Source organism: Clupea harengus, chromosome 17 (genome assembly GCF_900700415.2).
Source record: "Clupea harengus chromosome 17, Ch_v2.0.2, whole genome shotgun sequence".
NCBI classification, from domain to species: Eukaryota; Metazoa; Chordata; class Actinopteri; order Clupeiformes; family Clupeidae; genus Clupea; species Clupea harengus.
In genome coordinates, this window is record NC_045168.1 from 5599338 (window position 1) to 5615941 (window position 16604).

The 16604-nt window shown below is 42.1% G+C and overlaps 1 protein-coding gene across 1 annotated transcript in view; it reads left to right on the plus strand.

Annotated features, from left to right (window-relative positions):
* The first annotated feature begins 7832 nt into the window (after positions 1-7832).
* Positions 7833-16604, plus strand: part of vipr1b (vasoactive intestinal peptide receptor 1b) — a 58869-nt gene continuing 50097 nt past the window's right edge. The window contains exon 1 of the mRNA XM_012816137.3: positions 7833-8118. Coding sequence (XP_012671591.2) covers positions 8062-8118 — 57 coding nt within the window. The 5' untranslated portion in view covers positions 7833-8061. The remainder of the gene's footprint in view (positions 8119-16604) is intronic.

Genomic DNA, 16604 nt, shown 5'->3' on the forward strand with positions numbered 1-16604 from the left:
TATAGTTCAGGAAAATAACACAAATTCCCCCGCAGCTCCCATAACCCAGGTATCGGACTGCGCTTCTAAGTTTGTGTCATGGAGTTTGTTTTTGTTAATTATGGAGAACTTTTAGTTCACAGCCCTTGCACTTCTGTCTTTCATTACATGCTTTATTCAGGTGTACAAGCTGATATAGATGCAAAGTTTGGCTGCACTTTCTCTGCCATTGTTGTGCGACTAGCTCTCCAGCTTTACCAACAAGCTTTGTTGAAGTCTCGGTCAGGGGCAATGAGTGCCCAGGAAGAGGGCATGCAGGTAGATAGGTAGACAGGCAGGTACGCCATCCAATTCCGATTGGACAGGCTTTTTACTGCTCTGCCACTGCCACAGATGACGGATTTTTCTCTTTTCACCGCCAGAGCATTTGATTTATCCATCGCTGTCAGAATGTAAAGAACATTTCAAGAAATATAACAAAAAATGCTTCTAAAAGCAATCGCCTACCCTACCTTTAAAGTTCCTCTACTGGCATTGATTAAACCCCTAAAATCTCTTTTTCTCAAAACTATATAAATTATTTAGAAGTTTTTGTCATGAACAAAATCCTTTCAAGGCCTTAAGATGGCTTGGGTGTCATTCTGCACAGTGCCTCATTAAGTATTCGCATAATTATAACTATGCAAATAAGCCATACCTGGCTTCTCCTCTGATGGCTCTGATTTCGGTGTAGCCTTACTACACCTAAATCAAATACTCAAAACACGACAGTAACAAAAACAACACCATGTGTAGGGCATAGCTCTATCCTGGAGGAGATGGGGGAGAGGTTGACCTCAGAACCTCCTACGTGTTGGAGGATGCAGGATAGCTATACCAACTGCACTATGGACCACGTGAATAACACAAAAGGAAGAAGCCAACATGTGTTGCATGAGGGGAACCTGGTGAAAACGGTGTGATTTCGGTGTAGCCTTATGCTAATGATAAGTAAAGCCCCACTCCAACGAGTTGACGGTATTGGTTCCTTAGGTTTGTGATATATTATACCCAGGCTGTCTGATTGTGTGTCATTTTTATACCATAATGTCATTGATTTGTACACTGCAGTTCCAAGGTGGAAATACTCAGCCATGGCGCTGACTACTTATTTTGCACATGATATGTTGTGTATCATATAAAAACACCATATGTTAACGAGGTAAACTTGATTTTCACTGGAGCTGGTCGTTAAGCATGACTTGGCAGTATGTTGTGTTTTTTCCATGCTATGAAATCAACACAGATGGCGTCAGATTCAAAAAAATAAATGAATAAATAACAACGCGGAATAAACACTTCAAGGAAAAGTGTGAGGTAGGTAGGTAGGTGTGTGCGCGCAGTAAAGGTGATGAATATCAATGCGCTGGCATGCACGATGGGTGGGGATCAGTGCTTTGATTCCTTGTCGTGCCTCGTCCCTGCCCAGGCTTCGCGGGAGATTTGGCTCTCTTTTGCCTCAGGCTGGAGGAATCGCTTTGATTTATTAACTCACGTTCGTAGAGCAGCCTCTTATGCGAAGCCCCTCTGATACCTGCAAGAAAACAAAAACAAACGAAACGAGACAACACACGTTCCTTCCCATTGTGCAGAACCCGAGTCTGTGTAGAGCGCGGAAACACCACACAACTTGATTTGTTTTGGAAGAGGCATGTTTGCAATACACAGCCTACATGTTTGTCACACTACAGAGCACAGCACCTTGGACATCCGTAAATAAAATACTCAAAACAAGACAGTAACAAAAACAACAACATGTGTAGGGCATAGCTCTATCCTGGAGGAGATGGGGGAGAGGTTAACCTCAGAACCTCTTGCGTGTTGGAGGATGCAGGATAGCTATACCAACTGCACTATGGACCACGTGAATAACACAAAAGGAAGAAGGCAACATGTGCTGCATGAGGGGAACCTGGTAAAAACGAAAGGCCTCACAGCTCCTTACCCTTTGGGAGAGGCATATATACCAACATTAATCGCTGACCCAGTTCAACAGGCACCTGTGTTGAATAGAAATGGGAAATCAATTAAGAGCAGGCTTTCACTGCAGAAGTGTTCAGAGAGACGGAACTTCAGACAGGAACAATGTTCACAGTTTGGCTCTTGACAATCCGTACTTATTTTCAGCCCATTCACTGAAGCTGGAGTTAGACTCAATAGAGAATAATAGTTTTTCACAAACTGACCCCTTTTCTTCAGTTTCAAAACAATTTATGTCTCTGTATGTATGTCTACTCCACTGCCCAAATTGTTTCTATAAACACCCCTAGTTATTACTTCATGATTGCCCACAAGGCTCCAAATTATATGTGCCAACTACAATAAAACAGAGAATCACAGAGACCCTCTGTCCTTAGCGAGCAGTTGTCCTCCATCACGTTTGAAAACAGCTCGCCGAAGCTCGCGTCTTCGCAGGGAAGCGCACATGTGCCGCTTTGATGGTTAAACGCGCAGACCGTTGCTGTGGTGAGCTGTGAATGAAGTGTAGCATGAGACACTCACAGAAAAAGCTGACAAAAGTAATCGGCGCAGGCATGTCCACTGTTACGGCTGGGGGAGAGCCTAAGGGTAATTGACACGGGAGTCGCTGGGGGGGCTCCACATCTATTTTCCCACACTGAAAGTACCCTGCTGCTGATCAGGCATTGTGAAGGGTACATGTTGTTCGATCTGCGTTTGCCTCCCCACCAACCCCCATACACTCGGAAGCTCCCTGCGTCCAGCCGTAATCACCAACACTTTACCCAAGCTCCTTTTCTTTTGGTTGAGATTGTTTACCGACACCACATGTCTGAGTTTATGGGTGATTCATTGTTTGGCCCACATCTGCGAGAGACCATGTGTCTGGGGCCTGTTACACGTTAGCCTTTAGTCACAGACCTGTGTTATTGCAACCCTGGGAAACTGGTCCAGGGAATAACAAGCACCAGAGTCTGATGTTACGGTAACAACAACAAATTGTCAACAATTTTCTCTCGGATTGTTTATCAACAACTTCTGGCCATTACAACTCAACAATCTTTTCACCTTCCACTAAAGGGATATTTGATTTGATTTTTGCTTTGAAGAGAAAGGGGCTTTGTTTCTTTAAACCCTTCCACAAAAAACACCATTCTAGCAGTGAATAGCCTTCTTTTTCAAAAAGCCACAAGAATTATAAAGAAAGGACTCCCTTGAGGAGGTCAATCAAGGATATTTACACTGCTAGTGAAAGTATAATTCACAATTCCTACTTCAACATCGTGTGGATTAATCTCATAGCCAAAAGCTAATCTAGTCCATTGAGAACCATGCCAGATTTACACCGTGCTGTTATCCTTAATTAACCTAATGCGATTACATGAAATTTCCTCATGATCAGGTTGAAAACTCATGCCTTCCAGCTGCAGTGTGATTCAAATACATTTTTCAATGGAGAGGACACACTCTTTGAACTCTAGCAGCATATCTAAGTATGTTGGCTTAAGTGTCTGGATATTTCAGCTCCATCTTCTAATCTTCAAATATGGCATTTCTGTTATTATCATATGGGATGCCTGATGTTTAATTGAGATATTCTATGAGTACATTTAATAAATTAATTTAGTTTATCTGAGATAAACTAATTGAACCCACAATCTTTGTATCACTGACACTATATTCCAAAAGGTGATTCATAAAAAAACAACCATTCATTTTGAAGCACTCACTTTCAATTAAAATGGTTTTAAATCTAAAACAATTTTGTGAAATGGCACCCTGTTGGAGAGATTTCACAGTGGTCCGGTGTCAGCTTGATTTACTGATCAGTTTTTGCTTCCTCCTAGTTGCTTCAAAGTTGAAGACAGCTAAAAACAGAAAGAAATGTATCAATTACTGTCATTTGAAGACATTTAGAGTGTCAAGGAATTTGCTGTCTTGAGAGTGATGTTCCCGACCCTCCAGACAGTTAGGAAAGCACTTTTCTCCCCACTCCAAGGGACAGTCGAGCTGAGACCTCATCAAAAGTTTCCCCAATGACTCTGAATGTATTTTCCTTCTGACACATTTCAAAGTGGCACTATATAGGATCCAAGTGTGGTGCAGAAAACTAAAAAAGTGAGGGATTGTTTCCAGTGTGGAGTGCGAAGGAGCTGGCAGATGACCTTAATAAATTAATTTAGTTTATCTGAGATAAACTAATTGAACCCACAATCATTGTATCACTGACACTATATTCCAAAAGGTGAAGCACTCACTTTCAATTAAAATGGTTTTAAATCTAAAACTATTTTGTGAAATGGCACCCTGTTGAAGAGATTACAGGTGGCAGCTTGATTTACTGATCAGTTTTTGCTTCCTCCTAGTTGCTTCAAAGTTTAAGACAGCTAAGAACAGAAAGAAATGTCTCAATTACTGTCAATTTGCTGTCTTGAGAGTGATGTTCCCAACCCTCCAGACAGTTAGGAATGCACTTTTCTCCCCACTCCGAGGGACAGTCGAGCTGAGAACTCATCAGAAGTTTCCCCAATGACTATGAATGTATTTTCCTTCTGGAGTGTGGAGTGCGAAGGAGCCGGCAGATGACCTTAACCCTTCAATACCATGTACCTGACACTGAGAAGTTAAGGGGTGGACAGGCATACTGATACATCCACCTCTACAGGGCAAAGGGTACAGGTATAGCTATTAGGATGATTCTCTCTGACCGAGAGAAACAATGTGCAAGGACAAGGGGAAAAGGCGGCAAGGTGGTGGCTAGTGGCCATGAATGTGTGTGTAGACCTTCCAATCATGAGTGGGTCAACACAATAAATGGGGTGTGTGCCAACAGACGTTGGAGTTTTATTTTTAAATGAGTTCCTTCAAAGCAACACTTTTTCTGGAGAAACTTCCAAATTATTTAATGTTGGGCATCCCTCCCGTGCAAGAACCTCTGTCTCCTCTGGTGTAAACTGTTCTGTTCGGGACCGGAAATTTGCTGTTTGCGCTATTGTAGCAATTGCCACATCCACTAATTACTGAACCCATTTATGCCCAATTGTGCCTTGCCTTGTGTCAATGAAATAAGCAAATATAGATATCCTCGCCTATTACTCACTGCGCAGTTGCTGATGCGTGAAACACGTTTGCGGTGCTATGAAATTAGGGCCCTTCATCAACAACTTCATTCTGTGTGTTCCTGATTGCTCTCTGGCATTAAAAACCACCATGTGGATTCATGTCTAAACCTGAATACTCAAGCAAGCTGCGTGGTACCTCAACTGTATGGTATGCAATGTCTACTGACAAGGAGTGGATTTAGCCAGACAATCCCTTTGATTTGCTTTTTAAATGCACTCCACCTACCACTTTACTGTAGAAGTTGTTATCATATAGCCTATTTTTGCTGTGCTCAACTTGAGGCTTGTTTGTGTCCTCTTGATGAAAGAATGGATATGGAGGAGTACAGAAGGAGGAGAAGGAGGAATACAAAGCATGCACTAGGGGAGAAAAAAAAAGAGAGAGAGAGAGATCTCGTTTAAAAGGCATTTTTAACTATTAGCAATGCCTTTTGTAAAATGCTCATGAAAAGGAACAAAATGTCATGGCTGAACTGGGAATTTTGCTATAATTTAACTAGAACAGTCTTGAGCAGGGGCTCATCTTAGCAGCCAGCACCGCTAAACCAAATGGTTGTCTTGTCTCTTTGATGATGTTTTCTATTTTAAAACTTAATCTCTTAAGGTGAACGGCCTCAATGAAAACAAAAAGAATGCAGAAAGATAAAAACAACAATGCTGCCTTACATTGCCTTGACCAGCTCTGCTTTGTTTTGTCTTGGATCCCGTTTTTAAATTTTTTTTTATGCCCTTTTCACGACCTGTTTTGGATAAGAGAGAGGGTGTGCATAAGGCCTGTGTGGAGAGGCAGGGACTGCACACTAGTATGCAGAACAACGTTATATTTCTCCCTCTCTCCCTTAAAGGATTCAAATTGAGATAGCCCCTGCTCCTGGCCAAGCAGTAATCAGCCAAAACCTGATGGGGGTGGAGTGTGGGGGAGGTGGGCAGCAGGTGCATCTCTGATTGCAAATCAATTGCATGTATTACTCTGCTGAAGACATGTAATTTACTGTGACATTGCAACAGCTACAGTCCAATACACAATGCAATACCCAATATGTCAATAGGCATCATTGATTTCTATAGGACAGAGGCATGTAATATTGCCAGAATTCCATAACAGACACATGCAAGTGTGCATTATCTAAATCTTCAGAAAAACATTCAGTGTGATGTGTACATGTTTAATACGTGGACACAACACACTAGGTAGGAGTGTGCAAATATGCTAACAACAGAGAATCACACACTCGATTAACGATAGCACACAGACTCAAAAAGCATAACAGAAATAAAACACATGCTAAATTACATTACATTCGAAAAGCGAACATTAAGCATAGAATAAAACACTGACATTTTCCCCAACACAGACACACACTGCATTATGGGGCGAAACACAACACATACAACATTAAGAAGCGCACCACCCCTTTGCACGCTGCAATATGCTCTCCTTGGGTATTTTCATGTAATCTCTGAAATTCATTTTCTGAAAGAATACATTAGTTTGTGAGGCATTATACACTACCCAGAAGAAAAATGCCAAATCCTCGCACGCTTCTAAAATGAGAAATAAAAATCTTCCATATTTTTCTCTGGAATATCAAATCATGGATGCAGTAAATTTAGAGACCAATATACTGTAAGAGCATCACGTTACAAGGACGTTAAGCCTATTTATGTTTTATTTAGTCTTGCTGCTTCCAATGAAGAGTTTTCTTATAGCCAACTAACCATAGAGAAACTGGAGGATTTACGTTATAAAGGATGTTTAAAACAACAAACTAATGCCAATGACCCGGTTAAGCAAAAATACTGGAGAGACAATAACAAAGTAACCGAAGCGATCTAGCATTATTCTGATTAATTCTTGAACTTATAAGAATCATGTAAACTGTAGACTACTTGAACTCATCTTCATGCATGCAACATTGTTTAAAGACATAACTTATTATCAACCGAAATGACAGCGGAATGGAAAAACTGAACATGTGGTAATTAGGTAGGCATTTATACTTGAAGTATTTATTAGACAGAAGGATAACGTTGAAATGTTGTGATTACACAGAGGTTTGCCGTTAGGTGATGCTATCCATTATAAGCAGACTATGCTAAACCATAGCAGTAAGAGTTAATACTTATTGCAGAGCGTATTGCAGAGCGTGTTACACCAATGACTGTTAATAACATGTCATTTACAGTCATTGTTTTGCACAGACAAATGGCGACACTAGCCTTCTCATTATTCCTTGCGCTTAGCCGGTATTATTATTGGAAACGCAATGGTGCAATCACTGATTTGAACGACGGTGATAACTGATATCTTAAATATACTGATATGCTGGCTAGACACTATTTTTTTTTGTGGGGGGGGGGCTAAAGCTTAGGCCTAGCGAAGCTGCTGCGCAGTCCCCTATCTCACTGTTTGCTTCATTTAACTTGGTCTTCCCCGACTTCAAACTCCAAAAAGCCCAAAAGAAACAAACAAGTAAAGTTAATAAAATAGACTGCTTACTATGACGGATTCGACATTATGAAAACATAGCAGTAAGACCATAGCAGTAAGAGTTAATTTTCTAAGAGTAAAAGTGAACGACGAACTGAGAATAAACTTACAATGCATAAACCTACTAACCTTTAATGTATTCCCAACTCTACGCACTAATTTGGAGATGAGTGCGCACTATGGAGCGAAGTGATTGGTTAGCAAGCTGTCATCTTGAACATGCCCACTGGATTTCTGAATGGGGAGGGTATGGTAAACGGTACATACTCCGTTCGCGTGAGAGACGCGCTTAGAGCACAACTTCTGATGCTCACGAAGATGTAAGGCAGATTCTCACGAGAAAAACAGACTGCATGTAACGTTCAAAAAGTACTTGCTCGACAACTCACTATAGCTTGAAACTTTGGCCACGCTATTACATGGTCCCTCAGTCTACAGTTGGCGGCGCGCTCATCCTGAAATCACAGTGATATGGATGCTTCAAAACTGATGATAATTGTTGCCACCTTAAGCAGCATACTCTCTGTCGTAAGTACAATATCAGTCTGTGATCTTCTGTCTGGGATATATTTCAGTACTTAATGGACTTTTATCGCTCGGTACCTTTGCGTCTTATCAGACTTTCGTAGGATAACGTGAGAGCGCACAGCTTTTTGCACCGCGACCTTTGCATTTGAATATGAATCAAATATATCGTTGGAGGAAAGTGTTTTTAGGATTCGAACACCGTTTTCAAATGTGGTGGTTCTATAAAGATATGTTATTGAAGTAACTAACTCATCCTGATGTATGGCTCGGTTGTTCGATGTCAATGTTTTATAGTACATATAGTATATATAGAATAAGTATATATAGCTCATAATTACTTGAATTGCTTTTGCAAAGCATTTCAGTGTATGTTTGAATGTATTCTTGGGGTTAGTTCACAGTAATAGAGACACTGAATCGGGTTGTTCGTAAGAAAGCGTTGTGCAGTTCACTACCAACGCATCCAATAGGTGTGTCCGTATTAACTTCCTAGTCTAGGAGGTACATAAAACAGTTGAGTATTTGTTCAAAAAGATTATAACGGCGTTATTTATTGCCCCAGTGAATACCTGCGACTATGGTCTGCGTCATTTGGTGAGTCATGAATTTCCACGAGGTGCCACACGTTTCCAAATTGTTTGATGTAATACAAATTGATCGCATGTCAGGGTAGGTGAGGTTAAGAATTTCTGACCCTAATGCTTGACCTCGACCAGTGAGCCTGAGGACCAGTGGCACAGGTTGTCTCCTTGAAATAACCGGCTGCAGTTTAGTGACCCGTCTTAACGACTCTGCATCGTTTTTCAGAGGCGTTTTGCGTCTGCTGAAATTACTTCTACTACCTGAACGCCTCATTGTTACCTATAAATGCGCTTACGATCAATGTTTCTGTTGTCTCAAATACGTCATATTAAATGTTTCACCTAATGCGTGACGCTGTTGAATAAGTCAGCAAAGTCGTGCGTTTTGTTGAAGTCTCCCTGTACACTATTTTCTGCTGTGAGATATGGAAATGGCGCTGAAATACTCAGGCAATCCAGATGACAGTAAAAAGTTTGAAAAAGACTATGTAATGTTCACTATGTTACACGCTGGTGCACACTGGGCTGTTTTCTGCACATAAATGCATTATGAATAGAAAATGTGCCTTCACTCCTCCAGGAATCTTCACTTATTTTGTGTGTGGTTAAGATCAGCCACTTATTAGAATCAAATCTTATGCACATATAATATGCGTGCACAAACTGTGTCTCATAGATGGAAATGCATTGAGATGAATCAAATTAAATGTCAGTCCCTCATGGCTCATTCTCATGACTTGTTGCAGTGCAGAGTTTTCTCTGTCCTCTGGTATTTTTTTTTATTCTTCCTCCTCAGGATGTATCTGCATTGTCTAAACTCCATCCATCACACCGCACATGATGTCCTCTCGGGAATATTTAATGCCTTGAGTATTTCACACCTCTCAAGCTTCTCCGATATCCATCTGTGAGGCATAAAAGGCACATTAGTCTCTGTCCCTAGGGGAGACAAACGTACTATTCCCAGTAAGCCGAGCGACTATTTTGTGAAATTCACTGGATTGAAGCCATTTCCCTCAGACACCCAAATGCTACCAATCCCAGGCATCATTTACAATCGAGTGTGATGATGAGACTAGATGGGTTTGCAGTCGGAGTCGAGCATTTGCAGTGAGGGCATACTTGTTGCGTTGATGTCTTAAGAGAGTGGCATGGTGTGTGTAACACACGCTGCGGCGAGTTTGAGACTGACAACAGATTAAACAGCTAAAGGTGGACCAATAAAAGCAGTTAGCAATGGCATGACGTCCTTCGCCCTCTCCTTGTTATTTCCGCTCGAGTCCAGATCATTCTTGACATCTGTGGCATGAGGCACAGGAGGACTTCATCAGTGAGTGAATGATTGATACTGTGCTTGCTGTGGCTCAATTAGTCAGAAATACGTTGGCTCACGTCGCCTTCCAAGGTTTTTCCACTGACAGCATTTTCCTTTTTTAGGGGAAAAATCCCATCTTCGAGGTCACAGGATATACATTGACCTCACTGGATTTATGTGTATGTATGTCAGTGGCGGCTTTTGTTTTGTATGGCGCCCTGGGCATACCTTGAGGCACCACTAATGTATGTGCATTTATGCACATTTAATTTATGGACACATCTCAGAGAGTTTACTTGAATCTAATGTAGTAAGAATTTCACACAGTAGGAGCTGTCCATTCAAGGTGATCTAGGATTCAACAGGGCATGGACGTGACCAGAATACAGCCAGTCAGGTAGCTCAAGTTGTGAAAAAAACTATGCCCAAGACCTTGGGCTACTGATACATTTTTATGAATTAGACATTTTTCAAGCTGGTTTGGTGATTTTATGCAGCATTCAATATGTATTTAGGCCACTTAAATTATACATTCGAGATGGCTGGATTGAAAAGCACTTGTTCCCACTTGGTGCTATATTATGACCTTTTGAACTCTGACCTCATAGATCTCACTCATAACAGAAAACAACAGTATGTTGAATTTGAGGCACATTACATAATTTTCTCATCTTAGATATATATATGGTATGGTGAATAATCTTTTGTTGGAGCATGAGATATCAGTAACCTTTTGTTGGACATCAGATATTTAACTATCCTCAGTGTGAAGACATGTTATCGTAGAAGTTTGTGTTTGTGTGCTTGTGCTCGCAGCTTATGTTATCGAGTGGCCTCTAGATTAAAAGGTTTTCCTTTGGCATGCCTTCCATTGTTGAAGTACCATGACAATGTTCTTCAAGAGTTCTGCCTCCAGACGAAGTCACTGCTAATATTGCACTGCAGTAGTTGGATCAAACCGTAACTCACCCTGCTGAAAGGCAGCATTTCGTGGTGTTTTCTAATTGTGTAAGTACAGTGTGAAGTAGGGCCAGCAACCTCCTCTCATCGAGGTTCCTCTATCCTCTATTTACATTCTAGAGGGGGCTAAGCCATAGAAAACACATACTAATCTCCATAAAATGAAAAATGTATGTGAACCATGTGGATTGTTATATAAAGTAGAACAAAACAGAACAGGACAACAGGAGTGCCTCTAGGTGTGCCAGATTAGCGGTATTTATCTGCAGACTTACCCTCCTTTCCAAACTGTACATCCATCCGGAAAATTCCATTTTTGAACAGAAGGTTGAAATGTTTGTTGATGGTGTTGGCTGAGGTTGTCAGACCATCTCTCCCAGCAAACTGACTGGCACAGACTCCTAAGCCCCCCACCCCCTTTTTTGTGTTGACATAACTCAGTGGCTATCAGAGGCATTTGTGTGAAAGACTTTTAAACAGCTGCGTTTGGAACACTCAAACATCTGTAGCGTGCTCCCGCCATGCGCGGCCCGTTTCACCATAACAAACCCTGACATGTTTTGTGATGTATGGCGGGATGCAGCCTCAATATTCTTGGGGGCCGCAGAGGCCCGCCAAAGTGCTCAAATGTGCACACCACAAGTGAGATGTCAGTGATATTTGTGTGACGAAGAGCAGACAGAGGACAGAGGAAGTGGTTGATGGTTGTGGGGGTGGTCATTATTTTCCAAGTGTTTGCAACAGGCCTGTGAAATATGCATCCAACTCTGCTTCTCATCTAAAAAACTGAAAATGTTTTGCATGCCGCAGATGTTTAAGCTTGTCCAGTCTCTCCCTGCTAACAGCAGTCCTGCAAAAGGTCTGCCGTTGTCTTCCCTTTCTTGATTAGTTTCCAAGTTTTCAGTTATGATAAGCGCATTTACATTCTATATCATCATGTCGGAATAAAATAACAGAATAATGTAGCAACACATATGCTGAGTGGGCTGTGTCAGGAAGCCACAGCTCTCCCTATCATGCTGGAGCCTGGGCCAAATGCACAGGGGAATGACAGGGCACCAGAACCATCTGAATGCTTGATAGCACCAAACTGCTATGTGGAGTCAAAGTAACATTTTCTGAAAATACAAACGCTGCTTGCTACATCTAAATCTGGGAAGGGGTGATGTGGTTGTGGTTATGGGATGTGACAATGTGTCGTGTGACATTAAGGGTGAGCGTTTTTTGCCAGGAACAACCCAGCAAAAAGCACACGATCAGGGCTTGGCTGTTTCGTTCTTTGGGGAGGTCGACTGTGCCTAGCCCGCCACTGTGACTGTGGTAAGTCTGTCCTGCATAGCACAGGTGTGCAGCTGCTGGATGGTAATACCAGGCTCCATGACTCATCACAGAACAGGGCCATTTCTCTTGGCAAATAACACTGAAAAATGACCCACCCTCCGCGTTCCTCTCTTGGGGGACCCGTAACGCAGAAACTTTTTTAGGGGGATCTAATCATCCACCACCTGTGTGTGTGTCTGTGCGGTTGTCTGCAGCATCCTTACTCTGCTCCTTCTTGGTGGACTAATTATATCCCTGCCTTCCTGTTGAAAAATGAGGTACTGTTATTAGTCCAGACAGTTGGTTCTCAGGGCTCAGTGACAGACAGGTGAGAAAACAGCAAAAACATTACATTTACATACAAAACACGACCATCATCGGAGTTTGGTCTGCCATTTTTGTTTAGAATTTGCAGTTGCTGGAGGGAGCTGCCACACAGAATCATGGGTAATGGGCAGCATTGAAGCTTCATCGATGCTGCCTTCAAAAACGACCTTTCCGGGGGAAGTTTTAAGTCATCTTACCAGACAGGAGAGTACAATCAGTTTCGAATGGCCCTTCTGTCCTGAATGCCTCGCTGTCCTGTTACACACCCAGTTTTGAATGCACCCCCAGGCCCAGAGTAAGCGCTAGGCAATGCTACTTTGAGATTCAGAGGCTAAAGAGTAAATTTCCTTTTCAGTAACCTGTCTACATTCCAACGGTTAATAAGCAGTCACCACATAAGCCCTTGTGTTGAGCTCTTGAGCTTGCTGAAAGGACCGTCACGACTGACCCCAACACTTCTAACTCGTCAGAGCGCGGGAGAAGATACCCAGTCGTGTTTCCACTGATAACTTGACCTTGATGTCTGTGGCTGGCGGCCTCCTGACAGCTGTCCTCAGCTCATCTGCCAACTCTAGAGGCTGCCTACACCTGAGAAGATCATCTCAGTATTCATCACGTCACTGAGAAGTACAGCTCCATCATACCCCCCCACCCCCCACCCCCCACTCGCCTCATGTCAAACTGAGACCAAATCTGAAGCCATTTTTCATAGAGACCAATTTCCCTGCGGCCCTGCATGGTCATTTTGCATGCATAAGGTTAACCTGATGATAGAGTCTGTCTGCACTGCCTCCACCCAAAGGTTTTTTTTTATTTTTTTTTATGGGTAATTTCCTCTTGCACATTTTGGTATCATTTGGGTTTCCTTGTGAGTGCATTGAGCTTCTCACTGACATTTATTTTTAGCAGCAATTTCCTCTCATTGGGTGTTCTATTCTTAGCATGTTAATTGGTCCACTGATTACAGAGGGTTATTTTCATGTTTACATACAACATTAGTAATACATCATATCACGCTTAGCATGTTGTGGCCAGTTATTGACATATATTTAGCTAAGTGCTGTAGCTATTTTTACATGAAATACTGTAACTAGCACAATGTGGAGCAAGGCTCTCTCACAGTCTGAAGTTTATTCAGGCCAAGTGCACCAAATTAAACACAAAACAGTAAACAAAACATTAGCATGCAGGGAGTGGTATATCATGTCAGAGCTCTCCCCAAAAAACTAAAATTGTTAAATGTTAGATAAAAACGTATTTCTTTTTTTAAAAGTTCTTAAACGTCCAAAATGAGACACTGACAGAAATAAATAAACATATAGAGAAATACATTTGTGGAACCACTCGACCTCCTTATCTCTCCGCCTCTTCAGCCTGGTCCCTGGGAAGGTGAGGAAAAGGCCTGGACCCTAATTGACGATGGGTAGTAATTAAAAATGAAGCCGTGGGTTAATTTTTTGACACTGTACTGTCTCCGCAGACGGGGGTGAGGTGGGGTGTTGAAAGTGTGCTTTCAGTAAGTGTGATCAATCGTCCCTAAGTGAGACAGGCGAGTTCTGTAGTTAACATCATGCCACCGGCTCAAGATGGGAGCTTTAGGCTTTTCAAAGAAGCTTTTAAAGCTTTTGCCCCAAAGCAATGTTCCCTCCTGCGAGGAGAGGAGAGCTGCGTTAGGTTTCATCGTTTTCACGCCTGTCTGAGAGGGTGAGGTAGGTGGGGGGAAAAAATTGTCTTCCAAAACGAGAGTGAGAGGCCATCCAGGCCTTTCACGCTTTACTCCGCCATCCCAGCTCAGTCACAGCTGTCACCAGAAAGCCTCCTGCCCTCCAGGTATCTATTCGTCACCGTTGATGCGTATTAGGTGAATCTGACTTTGACAACTTGCCAGATTTTAAATCTACTTATTAATTTACTTTTTAATATTTGTATTTGTTTATTTATTTTTGTTGTCGGTGTTTTCCCTCTTGACGGCTCGGTGTCTTGGCGTGTGAGGCTGAATCCAGTCCTCTCGCTTATATCCCAGGGGCCTGTGCGTTTTGCTCGTGAGAGTTGGCTGGATTACGGGGGTAATCACTGGCTCATCTGTCTCCGCCATCCTTCAGATGTGCAGCTAGGCCGACAAGTGTGTTTATGTCTGCGCTCTTCCATTTCAACATGGGTCCAAAGGGTTTTTTCGTTCGTTTTTTTGTTTTATTTTGTTTTTGTTTTGAGTAAAGTGTCTCACACAAAACACTGAGGGGAATTGAATGCCTGCACACATGGCAGCTTTTGTATTTAAAGGTGAGCAGTATCCCAAAGTCCCTAAATGATTAAGGCGAGGAGGGCCTTCCCACCCACTTTGTGTATTTGCAGATAGATCACCTTTTGCGTGGGTTGATGTGTCATTTGCAGTGGCAATACTTCATCTGGGGAGGCTGCGGCGGTCTGTGTTGATGAATAGTTTTGAGCCATAAATTAGGTCCATGAATTCTTGTGCAAATCCTTGGGCCGACAGGGATTTAGAATGAGTGATGGCCCAGGAACTAAATACTGAGAACCACACAGAGTCCTAAGACTCTCTTTGTATAAGGCAACCTGATATTCAGGCCTCTAATGACAGACCTACACTATTTCCCGTGGGCATGATTTTGAGAGTATTGTGCTGGCACCATTTTTGTCATGTTAACATGGATATGAATTGGATGTCGGACCAAACATGTGATGTAACGATGAATTTATGATGTTTGGCATGTTAGTTGTATCTCTTACCTCTGCACAAAGCTTTGGCGCAGTATCAAAGGTTATGGTTAAGGGTTTTGGCAGTGTGGTGGTCAAAGACACATCAAAGGTCATTAGATAACAAGATTTTAAATATATAGTCTAAGCAAGACTCTAGCTCTGTAATATTATTAAAGGAAATACGCTTTTAGTTATCAGGCCTGTGATAACATAAGCATGATCCACCTCTGAATAACATCTAAATAAGACCGTGTAGAACCAATCCTATTACCTATTCTGGGCAAAAGCAAATTTGGATATTGTCGGAGAGCTACCTGTCTCCTGCTTCTGCAGTTTGAATATCCGAGTTTGAGGAAATGATTTGTGTAATTTCACTGTGAATTTGCATTTTAGTGAACGACAAGTGAAACAAAATGCCATGATATGTCTGTTTGCCTTAAGCCTCCCTCTCTCTCTTTTTCTCTGTGTGCGTGCGTGTGTGTGTGTATTTGAGTTTGTGTGTGTGCACGCTTGAGTTTGTGTGTGTGCATGCTTGTGGATGATTTGACCACATGAATACAAATAGGCATGGAATAATGCATTCTATCCTTGTCCTGACATTAGCAACAAACAAAGACACCAGCTTACTGAATTAACTGGTGATACTCTATTAAATAACACTCTGGATTTCCCCTGTTACTTCGATAGTCAAATTATTTTCTTCAATATTCAACTCCTGTACTTTAATGCTGTAGTAAGTCAGGTGTGCTCAAGCCCCTGAATAACTTTGCCGCTGCTGCCTGAGTTCACAACCCAGATAAAAACTAACTCTGGCCCTGATCTGGCAAATCTGAGTCAGATGAGGACCTGAGCCTTTCCAGGTCATATTCCAGTATTCATATTCCAGGTCATATTCCAGTATTCATATTCCAGGTCATATTCCAGTATTCATATTCCAGATCCTTCTCTTTAGTCCATCTAACAGGGTGGTCAATCCCAGGAGCAGTTTCTTCTCTAAGCCTCTCTGCGTGTGCTATGAATAGACTAAACATCAAGGCGAGATAGAGATCTTAGCCTAATAGCTGTCTGACCACAACCGTGTCTCCTAATTTGTCATAAGACATGACAGGTCATTATGCCATCATTAACTGCATTCATTACAGCATCACTTATATGTACCAGTGGGAGTTATGCACTTGCACGATGTACTGTAGATGTGGTGACAACATGCCACCAACATAAATGTCATTAACAGGGAGTGCCACAGCAGGTACTCGGGCACACTG